Source organism: Neopelma chrysocephalum, unplaced genomic scaffold (genome assembly GCF_003984885.1).
Source record: "Neopelma chrysocephalum unplaced genomic scaffold, ASM398488v2 Primary Assembly neopelma1_108, whole genome shotgun sequence".
Taxonomy (NCBI): Eukaryota; Metazoa; Chordata; class Aves; order Passeriformes; family Pipridae; genus Neopelma; species Neopelma chrysocephalum.
The window spans coordinates 2,175,823-2,199,245 of NW_020897773.1; the positions used below are offsets into that span (position 1 = coordinate 2,175,823).

Genomic DNA, 23,423 nt, shown 5'->3' on the forward strand with positions numbered 1-23,423 from the left:
TTTGGTAAAAGAGATGTATATTTATTCACTTTACAAAGAGGGTGGTATTTAGTTGCAACAGCTCCATTTATAGACAAATATATTATTGTACATTATAGTGGTGAATGGCTCAAACTTTTACCTTGTTTTGCTCTTAAAAATATGTTTGCACCACTTCAGCTTCCATTAGCTGAGCAAATAGCTGTCCTTGTTCTGCCACTGAGAGATTAAAAATCCATAATAAAGGTATAGCCGTGTGCTATGTATTCACAATAATTCCCCTTCTCATTTCCCTGTGTCACTCCTCTCCCCACCCACCTCAACACGGTCTGTCCTCTGGGTTAGCACTGAACTTATATACAGCCTCCATTAAAACAAAATTAGGAGCCAGTGATAGTTCTAAGGCCCTTTTAAAGCACAAGAAAAGTCATTGATTTGTACATACAAAAATCTTGAGTTCAAATTTGTTAAAAAAAAAAAAAAAAAAGAAAAATCCATTTTTAAGTCAGGTTGGCATTTAGATATTGCCAAGGCATGGCTAAGCGAATGAAGGGGGGAGAGGGGAAGAAAAGAATTTCAGTATAGAATTTAAATATTACAAAAATATCTTTTTTTTTCTTTTTTTTGTTTCCTTTAAAAAAAAAAAAACAAAACAGCAGGATGCCCACTTGCTATTGCTAACTGAAGCATGGAAAGAAGGTATAGACCAGTTGTCTTTGATCCTTGAATATCTGAAACAAATTCAATGTAAAGCTGAACCAAGTTTACCACACAAACAGTGGTGGCAGATTTATTTCATTTGAGATACAAATGCATGTCCACATGACAGGCATACTTTGACCATGAGGTGGAAGAAATGTTTCTATAAGTAAGCGCAGGGAAATAGGGCGAGAGAAGGCTGGCACGGTTAAACATTCTGGATTCAGAAATGCACAGTGCCCCACATGTGCCTCTGCACACAGGCCGTGCATGACTCTGCACTCCTGATATGCAAATACAGCATCTTTCAGCAACATGATCCAGAATTAAAGAGGTTGGTGGCCCACGTGTTCAAACTGCTAAAATTATTCTTTCGTGCTGTTATTCTTCTTCGCTTTCATTTTCTGGTTCCAAATCAGAATCACCATTGATTTCCTTTTCAACAGTCATGTCTTGTTCATCAGATTGCTCCTCTTTTTCTTCATCTTCATCCCAGTTTTCCTGGGGAAGAAAATAAAACAGAAATGTTTGAACCCTTGTCAGTCACACCATTTCTGTTACAAGCAAATGGGAGAAGATGTGGTCCAGCTCCACTTACATCCGAGTCTTTATCTGCAATCATCTCATCATCTGAGCCTTCCTCCTCCGAGGATTCTGCAAAGAGAAAACAATATCTCAGTTTGGAGAACAGGCTTTTAAATTGTGCAAATAAAGCCCAACCCCAAATGCTGCCAAGGTCTTTAAACTGTTCTATTTCAATTCCAAAACTAATTCTACCTCAAGATGAGGTAATCAGCAACAATTAGGAACAAGTCCATTATGAATATACAGTGTGAAGACACAGTAGGAAAAAAGCCAAACTGGAAGTGTACATGCACACACATGGACATCCACTACACTGATGTCTCACTGACTCAAACGTAGAAGTGCCTTGACTGTATCTACCTTAGAAGAAGGGCAAGTAACAGCAGAAATTTGAAGTTGCCAGGTAAGTTAAAGCAGCATACTGAACTTCCAAGTCACTGATATCTTCATTTGTGAAGCAGGGATGGAAGGGAATTAAAAGAGATAAAAGGAGGGGAAGGAAGGAACAACTAGCTGCAAGATGTCCCCATCATTAGCCACAGATTCTACTGCCATGGACATCACACAAAACCTCTCTATTTGCAGACTGTGCTCCGGTAGATAAGCAGAGGAGCATGAGGAACAGGCGCCAAGTGCTGGCTGTCATGTGAATTCAGGAGCTGAGTCACACTTAGCATACAACACTTACCATCCTCATAGACCAGCTTTGCAGTCTGATTAACCTCAGGTACATCCTGAACTGCTTCTGATGCTGCAACCTGAATGGAATTTGAAGATTAGCCTTAGAGGAAATCATATACTTCAACCTTAAAAGGCAACAAAACTCAAAACAATTTAAATGAAGTCTACATCAAGAGTGACACACATTAATTCATTTACAGTAGTAGTTTAACAGACAAACAAGTACAAATGACAAAGTAAAATTTGAGAGGCATCTGTTCTGAAGTACCTCCCATTTAAACCCCTTAAAAACTCTATGGGTCAGTAGTCACATTTGGCAGGATAAAACATGTAACACTTCCAGAGAGCACAGACTGACAGGACAGTCCACTAAGTGTAGTGACTGAGCATCACCAATGTCGCTGTACAGTTCCCAATGACAGCTCCCATCAGATGCAATCACAACAGGAGGTGAAGTCTGCAAACAATACTCCTGTACATCCCATGTTATTTACTTGAAGCTCACCTGGCTGGCAAGAATGAAAAGTCTTCCATGCAGACGGGAAAGCTTTTGCAAAGTTTTTACTCTGCTCTCCATTAACTGGTATAACATTCCCAGCTGAGGAATAAGGTCTGGCAACTTCAGAGAAGAGAGAGATGAAAAAAATACGAAGCTGTTAACCAACACATCCCAAACATCTTTTTATTTTAAAATACCTCTGTGTGTTTGGGGCAAGCAACCCTTGCTCACATTATTCTAAACAGAAGGGAGAGTTAGCGTTCACAGAAATCACCTGTAACCTGATCAATCAACACTTGGCCATGTTTAGAAACATCATCTACTTTCAGAAAGTGGCAATTCTTACACTACTCCTTTGCACAGTCACTGCCATACGCAGGTGTCAAAGCACTACTCAGAAAGCTGTGTAAATGGGAACGGAACATACACCAGTGAACATATACAGCCTCGGCAACATGTGCAAGTTCTGAAGCTCATCAATCCTGTAATAAATGGGAGAAAGAAGTGACAGTGCCAAAAATGCCTTTTTCTTAACCCAGCAACAGTGCTGTATCAACCACCTGTAAGGCAAGACTGGATTTCACTGCAGAAGCTATGACATTACTTACTGCCCTGCCACCTTTGGCACACCTTTACCCCATAAATCTAGCCATGCCCAAGACAGTCTCAGGATGAGCATTACAAAGGCAAAGAAAATTTAGTTATGTAAGATTTAGTGGCACAGACTACATTACTCTTTGACAGTAATTTTGTTCCCTCTCACAGGTGTAACATAACTTATCTTGGCCTGACTTTGGGATGGCTATAATTATGTCATGAATGACTGAGACAAACAATTTATCCACAATGTGTAGTAGTTCGGCAAAAGTGGCAGAAGTATGTCCCTCTCTGTACATTGATTTGGGCACTGCCACACGTGGAGAGCAGGAGACAGATTCTTGAAGAAAGAGTATACATTTATTTAAGCATTTAAATCTAGTTTTATTTAAGTGCATTTCCATTAATGTAAAATACTTACTGTGGAAAGGTAGGATGCATGTAGGGTAAAAACAGACTTCAGCCATCGAACCATTAGTGAGGCACTGGAAAAGATAAATTAATTGTATCAAAGAGATACTGGCTGAGAGACACTCATTTCCATTCTAGATACTAAACAGTTCTATATAAAGTGTTCCTTTTTCATTAGATAAAAAGATAAATGCAGATGGAAATGTAACAGTTTGGCTATCAAGATGAGATATATAAGTTGCTAGGAAAAGAACAGACACTTCACTGAGAGACTAAACTAGATGTTTTCAGGGGTCTGTGCTTCTGACATCTCTTATGGGAGGTCTCAGTGAATAAAAGATCAAAGCATGCTACTTTCTGTCCACCTCCAATGAGGAAATTTATATTTAGAAAAATAAAACCAAAACCAAACCAACCTAACCTCCACAATTCAGAACAGCTAGTCTCAGCAGAGCTGTCCTTATGGCAACATAAGATGGGGGAGAAACTGGTTTTGTTATTAAAACACAATACCAGGAGAAGTCTAAATACATTTGATAATTAAACTTAACAAGCTGATAATTAAATTGAAAATCTGACAGCTATTTTATCTTACATATTGATCAGGTTCACACTGCCAGCATTTGAGGATTTCAGTTACATTCCTGGGATTACACATTTATTTCAGGTATCCTTTTCCCTTTTTAATTTCACTTCAGCCATCCTGAGAAAGCCTCAACAGAAGTTCCTCTTTACACCCACAATCAGGTGAGAGTTTTTACCTCCACATGCTGCAGTTTAATTACAGTTACTATGGAAATCAATCACATAGGTGGTGGGAGGAACCCTAACACAAACAAAAAGTTTCAGGTGAATTAAACCATAGTTGAGTTGTCTCACCTGTATGGGTTGCCCTGCAATCTCTTTGTAAGCTAAAAGGACAAAAAATAGTCAACAATAAGTAACAAACATAATGAGTTTAAAACCCCAACATTACATCCATGTGACAGCCCCAATACTGGGGCAGAAAGTTCATCAGACATCTGAAGTTTGCTAGGAATAACCACAGCCAGGCTCCAGAAAATTGCACTGCTGGCTCTACCGTCCTGTAGACAGGCTGACAACTCGCAGAAGCTGAGTTTCATGACTACAAGAAAGCTGTAACTCTTAAGAGGAAAAACATTCAGCAAAAGCGAAAGCTGGAATAAGTAGAGGGAAACCCCGTTTTTTACATGTTTTTGAGTATCTGCTTAGTAAAGCAGTTGTTATAAGGTGGACGATTTGGGGAAACAAATGAATGTAGTATCAGGTAAAGGCTATTTCCCAGAACAAATCTCAAGCTCTGGGGAAGGCAGTTACATGAAGGTCTGTCCACCACTGAGATTATACAGTCAAACACTTGCACTTAGATTCTCTGACAAAGGTCCCAGGGAAGAAACGCTGCATCTCATTAACGTAAGCCTAAGGAAGTGCTGCAAGACTATACATTCAGCACCAGGACATCTGCATAATTCAGTTAAGATCAGTACCATAAGTAAAAATTAAATCTTATTTGTGGCCAGCACATTAAAATACATAAGAAATATAACCATTAACTTATGTTATAGATGTCATTCACATAACAAGAGCAACTAATCGACATTCAGTTTAAAAACTAATGTCTAGTTAAGGCTAATCATTAAAATATTTCTGTCCAAACACAGATTTTATTTAATATCACTGAATAAGCAGTTCAGAAGCCAAATCCCTTTTAAAATTGCTACAAAACGATGTTGCGAAGCTTAAGTACAGCAAGGGGGCTTCTGATTATCTTCAAAACAGGAAAGGAATTACCCCTCATTTTCCAAGTGTCTTGTAAACTCACTGTTCTAAGTAGGCATTCTATTTTTCTTCCTCTCGTGAGTATCCAGCATATTTATGCTCATATAGCTTGCTCTGGCTAGCACTACTATTTTCACACTTCGAATAATCATCCATGTTAGTAGTTGAAAATAAGATGTAATGGCAATTGTTTGCCATGCACTAAACATGCTTTCGCTTAATCTCTTCCATTTCTTTTTCCCACATAATCATTTAAGATATTATTACATGATCTAATGCTCTTCCTATCTTTGACAGTGGCACTTGGTCCTTTGGTTAAGCTTAATCCAGAAAAGACAAAGAGTGTATCAGAGATAAATTAAGAAACATTTCTGACTCATTAAAAGTACCGAACCAATTTCTTTAGTAAAAACAAAAAGACATATCTTGGATTTTCCTCAGCTAGAATGCAAACCACATGTGGCTTGCAGGACAGTACAAGAAGACCAGTCTCTCCTACCTCATGCAGCAGTGGAATGACAGCATATATAGGCATTCTGGCTACTGTGTTCTTTACTATATTTTCCTTTCTTGTATTAAGCACTTTCTGTTAAAGTGAAAAAATACAATCAGAGAATCATTCAGATCCAACACGCGTATGAGCTATCAGCAAAATCAAAAATTCCTGGCTTTAAATCTATTTTTCTACTCCACTATATTTGTATGCTAAGATAGGACAACGAGCAAAAGATAGGCTGTGCAAAGGAGTTCCATTTTCCAAGTCAACAACAATTAACAAAGTAAGACAGTCGATTAACCCATCTAAAACAATCTGCCAGTGCCTCTAGCCCACCTGTCCCATGTTAGAAATGATGCATCACAGGCACATTAAAATTTCTCTTGATATTTTCTGTTTGACTTCTGTAAATAAATGCCTTTCATCAGCATCAGTGACAAGAAATTTCTATTCGGTGTCAAAATCTTAACATTTCGGTGCCCCAGTACTTTTATGTCCTCCCAGTCCAAGCACAACAGTAAGCTTTTCAAGCGAAACTGTTGTCTTCAATGCATTTTTCAAACAGTATCTACTTGAAAACTCAGGAGACTAAACAACAGGTTACGCTCCAGCTCAAGCTAAAGGGAAGATCTGAACTGTGACATAACAAATTTACCATAAAAGAAGTGCCTCCTAGTTCATGGACTGACTCAGAAGGCAAGGCAGATAACAACAAAAAAATAATACTGCCACTATAATTCATAATACCACTGCCTTGAGCAGCAAATCGGCAAAAACCAGCTGGGAGAAACAACAGGATCTTGACTGTTCAGCCTCCCCAGCTTTCAGGACGGCTCCCCCCAAGCCCCAGTGAATACACTGAGCAGCAAACACTGAGCTTGCAACACTTACATTTAAGATTTCTGCATCGTTGCTTTCCAAGCCCTGAACCAGCAGCACGGCTAAGCTGTCTGTTTGTGGAAGGCCACCTGGAGTTTTTACTTTGCTCACATCAATATCCAATGCCCCAAGGCGCTCCTCAATGCTCTCCTGCACACGAAAGGAAAATAAGGGCAGTGCTTTTTCAGCGCAGCTTCTCAGAAATATCAGCTGAAAACAAAGTACTTAGCTTACAGCATTCCCTCTCATTCTGATGGGAAATAATGTAAATTTTGCATAGTCTTTTAAATGTACTGATAAAGAATAGCATGAGAAAAGAAAAGAAGTTTTGACTGAAAGACGCTAATATACCTTGGCACAGACACACAGACACAAGTGTGTGACAAAGTTCTGCAACAACCTGGCAAAACTACGGGCAAGGCACATAGGGCTTGAGTGAAGGAAATGTCTGTTCCATACAAAAAGATGGTATCATTAGCCTTTCTTCCATGCCAAGCAAAGCAAATTCGAGTTCACCAAAAGAAAGCATAGTGATGATTTACGATTCTAGTTTCTCCCTTATTGCTGTGTTTAAAAGAGGAAGGCTTTTACCTCTGTCTCCCCTGGTTTCCTCTTGTTTTTCTTTTTCTCCTTTCCCAAGGCTGGAGTTTTGACAGCTGTACTATGTCCTGGAATGCCAGGCACTAGAACTTTGGTGTCCGAGTTCACAACAGGCGTCTTTACCTAGGACCGAGATACCACATTTGCATGAATTGCTAATACCTTGGGTTTTTTTCCAATTTAAAATACTAATTTTATTCCGAGACTCACACATACATGCTAAAACCAGCCTGACGCAACCCATCTTCTTGACATACTAGGAAAATGTGACATTTTTAAGAACAATGAATAACCTCAAGTAACAGTCAGGTAATTTTCATAAATAACTAAAGCAGCAGTCTCTTTGGAATCACCTGTGAATCATTTTTCTTACAAGCTTTTGCCATAACATTCATAGAACTACGCCTTCATATCCAACAACAAATATCTGGACGTTTGCTAGCAATAGATACCATGTGTACTAATAGTCAGCCCCATAAACCGCATGCAGATTAATTCAGCAGCCACTGGAAGGCAGTAACTGACCACAAAAAGCAGCACAATGTAATAGTAAAAGGTATTTATTACTTATGTCAATCCCACCTATCTTCCTCTAGGGATTGCTCAGACACAGAACTCAGTTGTCTGAATTAGACTATGATGACAGTGACAAACAGAGCAACCTCAGGTTATACCAAGCAAGCTAAGGTATCATCTTCAATGAATACAAAGGAGATGGAATTTTAAAGGCAATATATTCAATAATCAAATGCTCCCCTGACCCACAGAGGATGTAAGGGAGTATGCAACTTCCAGAATATCAAGAATGCTACCAGCTACTTCAAGAACACTTTTTAACCACAGCACTTCTGTCCAGGCCTTTTTTTGAAGTACCTTCCCAAACTTCTGTACTTGTGGAAGCCCTGCTGGGTGCCCACTGAATGATATAAATATAATCTACTACAGTGAGCAAAGCACCTTCCATACGTCGTGTGTAGAAGTCAAAAAAATTCATTTTCTGGCTCAAGAATTTTAACACAGAACAGCAATGGTGTTAAAATACTGCCCCCTTTGCTCACCACACTCATCACTGACCTTCTCCCCACACGACATGCTCAGACAGCCAAGAGAAATGCGTCTTCACTGGAATTCAGTAAAAAGCGAAACCAAGATGGGTATCATCACTGCATGCCAGGGAGTTCCTACACCTCTCACTGCCATTCAGCTCTGCTACCCACCAGCTCCAGGGCTGAGGAAACAGCACAAAACCCCGCCTGGCTGATGGAGCACCAGATCCAGTAGGTAACTTTAGGGTCAGAAAAACAGCGCTGTCTGCTCACTTCACTGATACTCCAAGCATTTCACATCTTCAAGGCCTTGAATATGCACAATGATTAAGAATTCCACAGCCTGTCTCTAAACACCCAGGGGATCCTGCATGAGAGAAAACAGTGGCAAGTGGCCTCAGTGGACACTGCTGCCATCCATGTAAGTGCCAAGCTCCCATTCCCAGGTCCCTGTGAGTAGGAACACATAAAAGCCACATCAAGAAAGAGCCAAAAGGATGTGCCCTTTAAGGTTCCATTACATTTTATTTAGACTCTAAAACAAAGCCATCCCACCTTCACCCCAAACCATCAGGGTCAAAGAGGCTGTACAAACCGACAGACTCTACGGGAAGGACTGATCTCGAGGAGAAAAACCCCACCAATCAGTCCTGTCTCTCAAGCAGACCTGCTGAGAACAGGAGGGTCACCGTGTGCCCTCCCACGTACCAGGATTCACAGGAGCCGCAGAGTTCTCTTTACGCACTCCTGCCTGAGTGCTACAGACATCTGTAGCTATCACTGCAGCTCTGAACAGGTCCATCCAGAAATCCAATCTTGTTTTAAGTGAGCAGTGAATTCTACCATTTCCAAAGTAAAACAAGAGAAGCAACAAAATCGTATTTTATGTAAAACTCACCTTTGTTAGAGCAGCATCTGTTTTAAGTGACAGCACTTTCTGGATGTCCCTTACTAAACATATGTGGGGTTCACTGGTGTTCAAAGACTACAAGGACAGGAATAAAACCAGTTAATGTATTTGACATTCACACCTGTGATTTATTATGCTACTTAAAGATGAGAACAAATTCCAGAGGTATAAATTAGAATGAACTTTTTTTTCACTCTACAACAGCAGCTCCTTTGCATATCTGCCTTTTGTTACTATATCTCTATGCTCTCCAAAGAAGTTCAAACAGGTGAAGTGAAACACTATTCAAACCTGTTTCCCTGGCCTAACTCAGTAACAGCTGAAAAGGCAAGAAACAGCCAGCAATGACATCAAGCTGTACTCCAATTATAAGAATGGAAGAATACAAATGACCTTTTGAAACAGCTCTGGGGCAACAATCATAGCTCCCAAAAAAAAGGGCAAGCAATATGTTTTGTATTGTTATATAATTTCAAAAAGCAAAAATAAAAACAATAAACCCACAAATTCCTCCAAATGAGAGCAGTATGCAGTCGATATCAGAGAATCCCAACCCTCTCTGGTAAGTTTTACATACCACTTTCTCTATGACGGGCTGTGAGGTGTTTCCATACACCAGCAGCAGAGACTGTTTGTCTGTGCAAAATGCAGCTGCTAAAATAGGGACTGGTTTCGGCGTGGAGTCCCCGTCATTTCCAGGTGTTGCTATCTGGATAGTACAGTTTGACGTTAAGGGTTTTTTGCAATAACTGGGGGGGAAAAAAAAAGGAAATTAAAAAATTCCAAGAGGTTTAGCTTGAACACTTCAGTATCCTGCACATCTAAGCACCTTTCATTAGCAGGTACTCAGCAACTCAGCCATTTTACAGCTTTTACAGATGGCTAAGAAGAGGCACAGACACCCAAAATCTGGGCTAAATCCACACTTAATACTGAAGTGCAGCACAGTCACCAACAAACAAGTTCTCGAAAAATGTGTCCAGCAACCCAAGACAAAGAACCAGCTAGTTTGCAGCAGATTTGCAGCAGATACAAGAACTTAAAGGCAGCAGAATAACAAAACTGAACTTTGCCTTACAGTGATCTTCCCAAATTGAATACTACTCCCTCAAGAGGAATACTAACTTACCCATTTAAGATATGTTCAAATAAATGCAACTGCCCATCCCTGCACACAACTGCCAACTTCACAGGCTGAAAGAAAGCACAGTAACAGAGTTTAATTAGATCAAAGGACAAACCTCCTGGAAGTACAGGACATCAAGGGACAGTTGCATGGCTACAATTTGACTTTTTTCAGTACCTAAGCACATAAAACTAAATCTGTAAGGAAGATCAAAGACATAACTCATGAAAAGTTAGTAGAACTATTAAGAGATAAAAATACAACACATAACTGTACTTTACTGTATCACTACTAATACATGCCAATTTGAACAGTTTGCACACTAGCAGACGTGTCTAGAGGCACAGGCCTACAAAGGCACTGACACTGTAAATATGCCTAGAGGAAAGAAACTGATTTGAGTCCTCTGAGCAATTCAATGACAGGGGTACATTATGGAATACTCTCCAGTACATGCAGTAAGAGGGAACAACTGGAAACATTAGAAAAATAAAGCATGAAATACTGTTTTGAGAAACCGAACCTAAAGACAGCAGGAGAAAAAATGTCTTAAGTAATTAATGAAGCAGTTTGTTAACATGTTTTACATGCACATATTTTTCATAAGGCAATTACTTAGAAAGATTTGTCCTTGCTAAAACTGAGACTTGGGCAATGCACATTGCTACTTTAACTCGCTAAAGGCTAGTTAATTCCAAATGCAGTTACACTGCCAAAATCACCTGAAATCAGAAACAAACAGGACCATACTAAAAACAGATGTTTAGAAATAATCTATTTTGTGTTTTTTTGGTGCCAAGTTCTAACAACCACTTTGATTACTAAATTGTTCTAAATAGGAAACAACTGACATTTCCGCCATCATAAACAAAATTTCTGAGAAAAACCACTGAATTTGCACTTAGTAGCTTTGATAAGGAGTATTTCAAACTATCAGCTTTATAAATGAACCTGTAATAAATATTCTTATACACATGAATTGGCATTCGGACCTCATCTCTGCCTAACAGAACCTAAAATACAAACTAAGCTTCTTTCTTTAGAATCTTAAATGGGAACTGATATGATAACTGAAAATTGTTGAACATACATGGTTACAGACTACTGCTCCTTACCTCTTCTTTGACTTCTGATACAGTCAGGTCAACAAAAATTGGTTCATCTGTTACTGCAAAAGACATTACAGCATTCTTTTCTTTTCTATCTGACCTGATCTGCCTGGAAGACATGAACAGTACACGTTATTTAGCACAGCACAAACAGGACTCCACACCTGACAAGCATTATAAAGCCTATAAATCACTAGCAACTGTGGTAGTATCTACCACATCCAAAAGTATCCTGCTGACATTTCAATTTTCAGCTTAGAAAATATTTTAAACTTCCAAGTGCAAAGTAACTCCCAGGTGAAATTGAGCAAGAAAACTTCACATAAACCTTACAGTAAGTGCAAAGAACAAGGAATTTTATTACACAGTATGTTCTGGCACACAATGGTGATACAAATGGCAACTGGAAGCATGCTCAGACACAGCCAAGGAAAATCACGTCTTCACCCAACAATCAGTGAGTCGAAACCACCATTTAAGAGATCATCACTGCATTTTTCCAGAGTGCCCTTTCTGCTTCACCTTCTGTTTAATCAGAGTTCAGAACACACTTGATAAGTCTACGCTCAATACCGATCACAATTAAAAGTCACAAATTATGAAAAGCTTACATACCATACACTCAATAATCGGTCATGTATGGCTCCAGACAAGAAATAAAGTCCTGTAATCCCATCAAAAGGTATACTTTCATTCATAGGTTTCACTGTGGTAAACATTAATGATGACACTGATGTAGCATGGCCTGTGAAATGCTAAGAGAAAAAACAGGATCTTTCAGTGATTGTCATAAGCAGTCTTACTGCAAAAACCGAAACATTAGTTAACAAAGAACATTAGGAAAGATTCAAGTGTCAACAAGGACAACTCAGTGGTGTCTTTAACCAGTGATCAGCTTCCTTGCATTTCTGTATGTCCAGCCAGATATTCATCAGCATTTTAAAACTTAAATGGGGAATCAAAGGCAAATCCACTGGTACTAAATCCATGCAAACAAAATCACATCCACCTGTACTACTGTTTCTGTCACAAAGCACTCCCCTCTGCCCCCCCAGTTTTACACTCCCAACTTTTACAGCGAAACCAGATTCTTAGTTTTAGTCTCAACTTTAAGAACAGACACACAGATGTGCTGACACACTAAGTCTGTGCAACACACCACCCCCAGACCCCCCCCCAAAAATGGTTCTTCAATCTACTTCTGCAAATAGTGGTTTTGGTCATCATAGGATGCAGACATAGATGGTAGTTGCTATGAGCCAGCAAGAGCACAGTAACAGCGCATGTGCACACACTTACCTGACAGCAAGTACCAGGAAATTCAGAAGCCAGCTGTGTCCTATCTGCTGGCAGGCAAGAGAACATGGCTGCATTCAGGGATCCCCTAAAGCCTGGCTATTTGCTCATGTCTGAGCCCTGCCCAGGGAACAAGGATTTCACTCCTATGCCTCCAGCTGTTTCAACAGCAAAACTGATAATGCCACCACTTACATGAAGTTTAGCAAGGAAACTTGAAGGTTTCATGGAGGGATTCACGTTACAAGTCAGGGAGCTCACAGACAAACCCAAGCCAGCAGTAACTGATACGGTGGTGAACTAAGTTCTCCTGCCAGAAAGGTATCAGGCAGGAACCCAGTGAAAAAGGAAAAAGGAGAGCATCCATCTTTCTCCCACAGGCTTGAGAAAGGGTGCTGGTAGCATGCCCAGGAACAGGAATTTAATGTCCTCATTGAACTATCAGGAAGTTAAAACCACAGTTTAGGGTATCATCAGAGCAAAAGCTTCCAGGAATCCTGAAACTGCCAATTGTCTCCTCACACACAGTGAAATTTTCAGATGTCCGATCAGGGAACACTTGGTAAGTAATGTCACCAATCAAGAAGGGTATTTTCTTGCATCTGTTTTAACAGAGGTACAGAGGTACTTACTCTGTAGACTTCTTTGGTCTCCAAGTCCCACAGTTTTATAGTTCTACCGGCTGACAGCAGCATTTTTCCATCTGGACTGATGCATAGACAGGTGACACTGCTATTGTCGCCTTTCCACTTACTAGAATTTGGATGGAGGAGTTTTTGTACAAAGGGAGAAAGATGGAGAAACAGAAAAAACAACGTTCATTAGGATAATCTCAAAATGCACAACCACCATGATGGAAAATTTAAGGCAAAATTTAAAAAATAGTAATTTAAGTAGTCAAAGATGAGGTCAAGGCCATTCTGCTTCTGCATTTTGCAGAACTGGTTTACAAAAAAACTACAACAACTCAATAATACAAAGCTATTTAATACTGAACTGTTCCTCTCTCAAAGTTCTCTACTACTGAAAATAGGGCAAAAAGAGCCATACCATTTTCAAGACTCTTTTGTGCACCATAATCCAAAAAGCTTACACCAATCCATTCAGAAAGGCCTTCTGAACACTAAAATTCAGAGTTTCAAAGCCCATTCAGTTCCTGCCTGGCTCTCCTCCCAAGTCTGTCAACGTCACTGACAAAAACAAACTTCACCTTAATGGTCTGTTGTTCAAAGCACTATTTAAAAATAATTAAAAATAAAGTTAAAAAGGGAAAAAATAAAGATGGTGTCATGAAAAGCCTGAATCTGCTTTGAAGGAATACGAATTACCACATATTGCTCACAGGACAAAATTGGAAGGAAAGCATGAACACAAACCCTTTACAGTTTGGACGTAGCCTGCAACACACCACATTCTGATTGTAAACAGCTGTTCTGGGAATACCTCCAAATAACTTTCACATGCCCAAGCAATGCCTCTCCTGTCTTCCAAAACAGGGATCATTTGCTGTATCACTTTTGATAGAAGCTGAAACTTCTACAGCCCACAAACCTGACAAACAGCATTACACCTTACAGAGAGTATGACGTGATTTTTGTATTCTTTTCCAAAGAAGAGGTCAAGACTAAGAATTTCAAACTATTTAATAATCTAAACCAAGGAGGTATTTTTAAATATACTAAAAAGACAAGACTGAAGTAGATTGCAGAATATAAGACAGAGCAAAAATCTGTTGGTTTTCAGTTTGGATACTCTTCATATAATTTTAACAGGAAAGAGTTTTTAACAGGATCTCATAAAACAAGAATCTGCATAAGATGTCCAGAATGCCTCTGGCAGTAGTCAGAGTACTTAAGACATGAAAAAGCTACAGAGAAACAAGAAGTCATCCAGAATGTTTCAGACTACCTCTCTACAACACCTTATCTTGCCTCTCTGTCTTCCCCAACAGCTTGTCCCTCTGCCAAAGGTTTCATGTGTGCTGCACAGACCTCCTGAAGTGGCCCTACAGAGCACTCCTACAGTAGTTAGAAAAGTCAAGACTAAAGCCATACGGTTTCTATTCTCTGTCTAGCAGTCCATACCTCTATAGAAACATGTCTAGAAGCCTGCAAATGAAAAAAAAAAAAAAGGTTGAATACCGCTTCTCTATGCCAGGAGCAACCATCCTGATTTCTCTGTGGGTTATGCAAAAACTAATTTCCAGGTCCTGACAAGTGTTAAAGAATGCAAGCACTCATGTGGACATTGAGCATGAGCAACTATTATAGATATTTGTTCCTTCTAATAGGTAAAATTTTAAGAGAATTGCTTTCTTCTACTCTTCCCAATTTCAGCCACCTTAGCTATGACTCATAATATTACCAGAGAAAATCTTCATACAAAAACCGTGATGTTATATGGCTTGTGTACTTCTAATCTATACACTCCAGGACTTATTTTCTGTTGCCATCTTTAAAATGAAAGAACACAATGCCTCTAATTACATTTCATAACCACCCTCCGTGGTCCCTGGTATGGGACAGGAGCAGAGTGAAACACCCAAGAAGAAGCATGACAGCAGAAATTCTCACGTTTCCTGAGAAAGCAGCATGTCTGGGACCCATCTCAGGTACTTGTACATGAACACACACACTGTGGAATACAAACAGTGAATTAGATGTCCATGGGCAACTTCAGAGCTTTGATCTCACTGGGCTCACAGAACAACAGCTGGATGCCTTGCAAGACAAGGATCTTTACGAAGGCACTTCAGGAACGACGTGCCAGGAAGAAAAAGAGAAGAGGGGGGTTTCTCCACATAAAAAGGTAGCATGAATGCATAGAGCTTTCCTCTGAAACAGGCAAAGGGCCACTGCAGAACTTGCAGGTTATGAGAAGAGACCAAGAAGGGAGCAGCAGTGCACATCTGTTACAGACTGTCCAGTAAACAAGAAGTTGATAAATCTTCATAATCCCAGGCCCTGGCTCTTTTAATGGGCTTTAACCACCCCAGTAACTGCTGGAAGAGCAGCACAGGAGTGCACATGCAGTCCAAAACTGCTGCCAAGTGCTAAAGACCTTTTCTTGATGCAAGTGCTTCGCAATCGTACTATGAAAGGTGACTTTTACTGGATCAGCCACTCAAAGGGGAAAAAAAAAAGCACTACAACCTCCAGCTATAGCAACCGCAAGATAATGGAATTCAGGACCCTAAAAAACAAGAGCAATATAAACAGCAGAATTACAATGCTGGACTTCAGAAGAGCAGACTGCAACTTATGCAGAGAACTGATTGGCAGGATCACAGTTGGCTGCCCTCAAGCAAAAAGGGGCCCAAGAAAGCTGGTTGTTCTTCCAGGATAACCTCCTCAAAGCAAAAGAAGGGTACCCTCCAATGAGCAGGAAATCACCAGTTACTGCAGAAGGCTGGCTTGGCCAAGTTGGCAACTCCTGACTCAACTCAAAAGAACAAAAAAATAAGTATGCAAAAGGTGAAAGTCGAGATAGATTACACAGAAGAATACAGAAATATTGTCCAGGCATGCAGCAACAGAAAATGCCAAAGCTTAGCCAGTGTTCAAGCCTGCAGGGAATATGAAGGCCAACAAAAGGACACCTACACACAGCACATCATCAGCAGTAAGATGATGACTGAGGAAAGTGCAGAGCTGATGCTGAATGGTGTAGGGACACATTCAGTACACAGAAAAGGCCAAAGCACTTAAGGGCAATGTCTTGCAGGGCTCCCATGTTCTTGAGCTTGTGCCAGAGTCAGAACTAGCACCCACTACAGTGAAGGGACATCAAATTAGGGGTCACAGCAGCAAATTCTACACATGTGACTCCTTAAGATTGAGTGGGATGCATCCAGAACTCCTAAGACCAGTGTTACTACAAGACCCTGCTACCATTTTGAGTAGTCACACAGGCTCAGGAAAAATTTCTGATGACTTGAAAAAAAAAGAGAGGAGACAAAATATATCCACAGAAGGAGAACCCAGGAAACAACAGGGAAGGTTATACAACAAATACGCCTGGAAGCCATTTCCAGGCACTGAAAGGTCAGAAAAGTCACGGGGCACATCCAGCATTGATTTCTAAGAGGCAAATTGTGTCTAACCAACCTGATTGTCTTCTTAATGAGACAACTGTCTTGGCTGATGGGAAGAGAGCCACGTATGCCATTTAACTTGACTTCAGCAATGCTTTTGACAATGTCTCACATAATATCCTTGCAGCCAAATTGGAGATACAAAGCCTGAATGGATGGGCTCTAAGAAAACGTAAGATCTGGCTGCATCACTGAGTTCAAACAGTTGTGATCATTGGTACGAAGACCAGCTGGTGGCCAATTACTCGTGCCACTAAGGACATCCCAATTCTGCTTAATATCCTCTGTAATTGCCCAGGTCTTCGTTAATGATCTCAAAACAGGACAGAATGCACACATAACAAGCTCACATTCAATACCAAATCAGGGAGAGCAGTTGATATCCTGGAGGGCAGGGCTGCTACTCAGGGGCATCTCAGCAGGCCTGGGAAGAAACAGGCTGTCAGAATATCAAAGCTCAAAGGAAAATGTAAAGTCCTGCAGGTGGGATGGAAAAACCCAAGTACAAATGGCTGGGGACAAATGGCTAGAAAGCAGCTCTGCAAGAAAGAGGCCTGTGGTCCTCATAGTCAAGCTGAACATGAGCAAGCAGGGAGTCCTTGTGGCAATGAGACCAACTACATACTGATTTGCATTAGCCATGGTGTCATCAGCAGGTCAAGGAAAGTGATTCCTCTGCTCTGTGTAACTCTTCTAAAACCTCATCTAAGCACTGCATCCAGTCTGGGGCAGTACAAAAAAGTCACTGACATAATGGAGTAAATTCAATGTACAGCCACAAAAGCAGCTTAGGGACTAGAGTACATAATGGAAGAGGGAAAGATGAGGGAACTGGGTGTGTTTAACCCTAAAAAGAAAAGGCTAGAAGGAGATTTTGCAGCTGCCTTCTGGTACTTTATGTCAGTGTGTCAATGCAATGCAATCTAAGGATGCATGCCTTTTTTAGGGAAATCTAAGAGGCTACTGATGATGGGCTGCCTGCAGTGCCCACGCCAACCTAAACAGAACCAAGAGAGCTGCAGTAATAAAACAACAGCGGGAAATGTTAAGAAAGAGAAACAAAATCAAGGGAAGGATCAATGGGCCGTCACATACTAGGCTTTTATTGAAGAAAGATAACCAAGATCATTAACAGAAATTTTGGGTTCTTCTTTAAAGTTTAATAACAGGTTGACTTTGTTACAAAAGAAAGTAATTGCCCACAACAGACATCTTGTTACTCTGTACTAACCTCTATTTTGCTCAACAGTACTTTCAACAGTAGCAGCCTGCTCAGACAGCCAAGTGGAACTGTCCCCACTGCACATCAGTAGTGAGCGAAACCAAGTGGGTTATCATCATAGCAAGGCCCTTTGAGCAAAGCCAGGTACATGTAACAGGTTTAAATGGGATAAATGAGGTCTTACAGTATCTGCTGCACTCTATTTTTGAGGATTTTATCTAGAACTTAGATTTTTCACCATTTAGAACGACTTCTAGTCTTTCAGTCCCACTAAAAGTTAGTGTGGAGGGAACCAAATCGCTCTCAATTTCATCTAGTCCTTCCAATACACAGAGGATGACAATTACTCTTTCATCCCTCAATAAAACCACTTCCAACCTCAGAAAAATAATGGCCAACAGTCAACTCTGCACAGTGGGCAGAGTGCACCACTTCCAAAGGGGTCTCATTAAAACCTGCAAGGGAGGAAATACACAAAAGCAAGTGCAAACAAATTTGACTGAAAACCAGCATCACTCACCACTTTACTTTGCAGGTCTGTGTGTTCCATTCCACAATGTGTTTGTCCTCTGAACAGCTATACAAGCAGCAGTTGTCTTGATGCCATCTTACACAGTTTACTCTACTGTCATGACCACCATCCTACAAAAGGTAAGAGTGTCAACTCACTGAAGTATCTTGACTACTGAGTCTTCCCCACTCCAACAATGTGAATAAAGTGCTCTTTCAAGAATTAAATTCAAATCATTAGCAACTTGAAGAGTGTGTGTGGTTTAAAAGACCAACATACATATAAAGTTATACAAATTAAAGATATTTCATATTTTGATACATACACATAAGTATTTTGGCTTGGTTTATTCATCCTAGAGAGGAGGAAACTGAGGGTAGACCTCATTGTGGTCTACATCTTCCTCACAATGGGAAGTGGAGGGGCAGGTACTGATCTCTTCTCTGTAGTGACCAGTGACAGGATCCAAAGGAAAGGCAGGAAGCAGGGCTGGGGGGCAGTTCACTTGGATATTGGGAAAATAATCTCCAGAGGGTGGTTGGGCACTGGAACAGGCTCTCCAGGGAAGTGATCACAGCACCAACCCTGCCAGAGTCCAAGAAGCATTTGGACAATGCTTTCAGACACGTGGTGTGATTCTTGGGGTGGCCCTGTGCAGGGCCATGTAGAAGCCTAGAAGATCGGGGCTAATGTGTGTCTCAGACACCAAGAGCCATCGGAGAGCCATGGAGCCCACCAAGGATTGTTGGTAAGAGTACACTGTGAGAAAGAACAGGATGTGGATGGAGAAGGGGGCCATGTGAAGGTAGGGCAGCACTTTTCTGGGACAAACATCCTTGTTCTGGCTCCTGGTGGTAAGCACAACACAGCACAGCCCAAGTGTGGGAATGAGGTCAAGAAGCAGGCATTGACTGATGACCAAAGGCCCACCTAGTAGGGGGGATCAAGACCACCAAAGACCCTCAAAACCCTCCAACCCATTTCCAGAGAGGTCTAGAAGAACGAACTGTACAGAAAGCGAGAACTGGATAAAAAGTGAGAAACTTGGCTCCAAAGTGGGGAGAACTTGTCTATAAAAAAGGACCCCCACAAAGCCCGAGTGGCACCCCCAGGACACTGGACACCCCATCAACTGGATTGATGCTGGAGCCAGGACTGGTGATCCATCTTTCGATCTTTCTCCCACTCTTTAATCTCTCTCTTCTCTTTCACCCTATCCCTTATTCAAAATCCACTGCCATGCTTTTATACTGATTTCCACGCCAAGTGTGTAATTTACTACTAAGGTTTTGTGGACCCTCTGACTTTTGTCATTCCTTTTCAACCACAAGCATCTCTGCATCTGCATGTTCCCTTCCCTTTCAGGGTGAGATGCCACAGGAGAGGAGTTGGGCCTTGATGATCCCTGTGGGTCCCTTCCAACTCGGGATATTCTATGATTTTTCTAGGACTTCAGAATTCACAAAAAAATTGCCCTGCCTACCATTTTTTATATACACAGCCAAACAAGGCTAACAGCATCAAATTTACTCAAAGGAAAGGCTAGCACAGGTGTCTTGCTGACAGTCATCTAAGTGCCTGCTTCCTTAAGGGCACTCAGAAATGAGGAGCCTCCCCTTTTAGATCAGCATGCAAGAGCAAGCTATCATCAGATCACAAGACCCTATAGGGGGTATCCTCTTAATAACCAAAATCTTTGCAGCTCCACATATATACCCTTCAATCGTTTATGAAGATATTCCATGGAGTTTATAAAATTTCACTATTTGGACCACTAACAACCTGCTCAGACTACTCCCAGAAGTGTCACTGCAAATCAGCTTTGAGCAAAACAAACTACATTGCAGAAAGATATTCTGTTCAATAAGGACAGCTAAAAGTAATGTCTCTTATTCTAATAACAGGAGTAATCTTTTAATTTGTCCTACCTATAAAAAACAAAGTGCTCATGAAATAACATCTGCTCCTACAGAAGAGCAGCCAGTGTTTTCAAACCAACTGAAACTAAATTTTAACCTGAAAACATCCTTATTTTGCTCATAGTTTTCAAGCATAAATAGTTTTTCCATAAAACAGAGTTGATACTCATTAGCTACTGTGCTTTCTCTAAATTCATGTACATTTATCACTGTACATATAACTAACAGTTTAGAAGGAAAAGTATGCCCAAGTATCTCAAAATACTGCACAACGGTTCATATGGATTTATTTTGCTTGTTATGTAACTCAAGACTAAACCCAAGGTACTTGGAAGTAAGAGGGACATTATCAATTGGAAACGCAAAATGCAAGTCAGTCTGTATCATTCGTAAAAGATAATGTGCTGAGGGAACTCCAGAGCTTCCACAAAGGAGGTAAGTTTATAGAAAAGTTCATCAACGTGACAACTTCCCAAGCATTGGATAAGTACTGCCCTTCTCTCCAACAATACCATGCAGCAACTGAGGGTATGACACTTCCACAGAGCATTTAACTCTCCAGGTTAAGCATTTCATTATTACCGTTATTTTTAATGCAGAATAACAAATCCATGGACAATGTTAAGACATTCCATTAACTTCAAAACCAGGATTTTTCAGTCCAAACTGGCCGAAACCATCAGTGTTTGGTAGCATGTGATGAAGACTGTATTACTTACTAGCTTGCTCTGTAATTCTCCTTTTACTGTGCTGTACAACAAAATGCTACCAACTGCTGTACCGATAGCCAGGATATCTAACTGCTTGTCCACTTCTCCAACTTCAGACTTCCGTTTTTTCCTCTGAGGGCCATCCTGGAAAAACAACAAAAAAAGAGAAACCGTAAAATTAATTAGTCTGACTGCCTAATCACAGTGGTAAAGCAGAGGGGGAAAAAAACTTTCCTAAGTTTGAGACCCATTCAGACACAAAATGAAGACACTGAAGTGCACAGAAGCCTAGAGATTCATGTTGTACCTCCATGTACAAGGTAACAAAGTTGCTTTGAGTCACTTGGAAACATCTGGTGGAGGCCATTTTGCTACCCTATCAACCTTATCCATGAGGGGAGGAAATACATTCAAGTTTTTCACAAGGTTCCTGTCCCAGAGGCAGAAGTGAAGATTAACACAATCAGAACACTTCACCCACAAAACGGAAATGATTATGATCTTTTTTGTTTGTTTGTTTCTCAAAAGCTATTCAGAAGAGTCTTGCAAACATTAACTGTTCACAATGCTTCCTACAAAAAAAGCACTATCCTACTCCACAGAGGGAAATGACAGGACTTGAAAACAAGAGCTCTGCCTAAGTCCTGCTGTCAGTACCAGAGGTCCTCCTACGATCAGGCAATTCTTGAATCTTCACTCTCTTGCTCTGCAAGCGCTATCAGCCACTTTAAGGAGGGATTTTACTTCATCTCTCTTAACCAAAAACACGTGAATGCAGCACATCACTGGGAAGGGGAAGAGGAATAAAACTGGCTCCTGTGAAACTGAAATAAAGAGGGCAGAAGAAGCCACTGCATTTATGCTCACTGGGTTAATCCTGCATAACTAATCACACACACATAAATAAAAAAAAGAAAATAAAAACACTGTTCAAGGACTTCAGAAGAAAAAAACATCCCTAATGCTATTGATAAGTTTTTTAATTGGACCTTAGTAAGTCTTCCTGCACTTGTTACATTGCAGCAAAGCATTCTCTCCAATTTAAAAATCATATGCAAACTAACGCTTCCTCTACACAACAGGTCTACTTGCACTGACAAGCAGCCAGAAGAAGCCAAAGGAGACTGATATAATGCGAACAATCAGCTCTATGAAAGTTCCATGTGGTGTAGCTCATCTGCCTTACAACAGACATCACACGTACATAATTTCTACTCAGGTCCAGACATACAATGACCATCGGGATTTGGGAGTTTTCACCACAACTAAGATGTACAAGTTTAACAGCGCAGGATAAAAACTTTGGTTCTTTGAAGCATGACTTGCTTTTCCTCTGTATTTAATACAGACACCTTCTGCTAGGAAAAGCGTTTTGGTTTAGGCCAAGAAATACCAAAATACAGGTAACTTTTACATCAAAAGCAGGCTCTTGAGAAAAATTACACTGCAGTTTTTGTAAGTATTAGTTTAGGCTTCATATTTCCTTGGAAAGAAAGGTGTTTATAAAATATTACAAATACAGATGCTGATCTGTATTTGTACCATCACAGTCACAAAGCACAACCAAGTAAATCAAACAGATTTTAAGAGAATATATGAGAAAAGACTAAACTACTGGATTTTGGGGCAGCAATGACAATGAAGCGATTTTGAAATTGCTGTCTGACATGCAAAGGCAAGGGCCAAAGAGAGTGGAGATGAAAGTGCAATTTATGTGTTTTCTGGTACGTTTTAATCTCTTTATGTAGTTTCACTAATTACACCACACACTCCCAGGGCAAAGCAAAATCACAACTAAGAAGAGATTTATTCTCTTCCCTTGCATAAATCTTTTAACTAAAACTTGTTCACCCTCCAGTTTGCTATGGCCAATTTCCCTTGGAACAACCCAAAAGTACACCAGAATTCCCACTGAAGTGCACAGTTATTTCCATTGCCAAGAAGAAAGCAAGAAGCACTGAAGGTTCCTCCTGAAGTCAAGGGTTTTTTTCACATGCATTTCTTTACTGACCATTCTTTATCAGCAGTACGAGTGGAGTATTTTGTCAGAAATTTTTGCATGAAGAAATGCCAGTGGAAAATTCAGACACCTGTTAATGTCTGAGATGATTTGAGAAAACACTCTAAGAACTATTAAAAAAAAAAAATCAATCAAACTTCTCTACCCAGCATTACATTAGTACATAGACAGTCTGCCAATTGCAGTAAACATACATCCATGTGGGATTCACTTATGGATCAGGGTCTTAATTAGA

General features: G+C 40.4%; 1 protein-coding gene and 3 non-coding genes across 4 annotated transcripts in view; all 4 read right to left on the reverse strand.

Annotated features, from left to right (window-relative positions):
• WDR43 (WD repeat domain 43) overlaps positions 1-23,423 on the reverse strand; it is a 26,142-nt gene continuing 2,719 nt past the window's right edge. Inside the window, exons 2-18 of the mRNA XM_027696495.1 lie at positions 21,178-21,312; positions 18,549-18,670; positions 13,346-13,466; positions 12,033-12,172; positions 11,424-11,526; positions 10,312-10,376; positions 9,760-9,931; positions 9,171-9,257; positions 7,218-7,349; positions 6,639-6,776; positions 5,751-5,837; positions 4,331-4,362; positions 3,462-3,525; positions 2,450-2,563; positions 1,952-2,021; positions 1,277-1,332; positions 1-1,179 (exon numbers count right to left, since the gene is read on the reverse strand). Of these exons, the coding sequence (XP_027552296.1) occupies positions 1,060-1,179; positions 1,277-1,332; positions 1,952-2,021; positions 2,450-2,563; positions 3,462-3,525; positions 4,331-4,362; positions 5,751-5,837; positions 6,639-6,776; positions 7,218-7,349; positions 9,171-9,257; positions 9,760-9,931; positions 10,312-10,376; positions 11,424-11,526; positions 12,033-12,172; positions 13,346-13,466; positions 18,549-18,670; positions 21,178-21,312 (1,758 nt within the window). The 3' untranslated portion in view covers positions 1-1,059. The remainder of the gene's footprint in view (positions 1,180-1,276; positions 1,333-1,951; positions 2,022-2,449; positions 2,564-3,461; positions 3,526-4,330; positions 4,363-5,750; positions 5,838-6,638; positions 6,777-7,217; positions 7,350-9,170; positions 9,258-9,759; positions 9,932-10,311; positions 10,377-11,423; positions 11,527-12,032; positions 12,173-13,345; positions 13,467-18,548; positions 18,671-21,177; positions 21,313-23,423) is intronic.
• Positions 8,317-8,395, reverse strand: LOC113973957. Its single transcript, XR_003536389.1, has one exon. It is a non-coding gene; the product is annotated as a small nucleolar RNA SNORD53/SNORD92 (small nucleolar RNA).
• Positions 11,829-11,912, reverse strand: LOC113973959. The gene has a single exon (XR_003536391.1). It is a non-coding gene; the product is annotated as a small nucleolar RNA SNORD53/SNORD92 (small nucleolar RNA).
• Positions 18,075-18,152, reverse strand: LOC113973958. Its single transcript, XR_003536390.1, has one exon. It is a non-coding gene; the product is annotated as a small nucleolar RNA SNORD53/SNORD92 (small nucleolar RNA).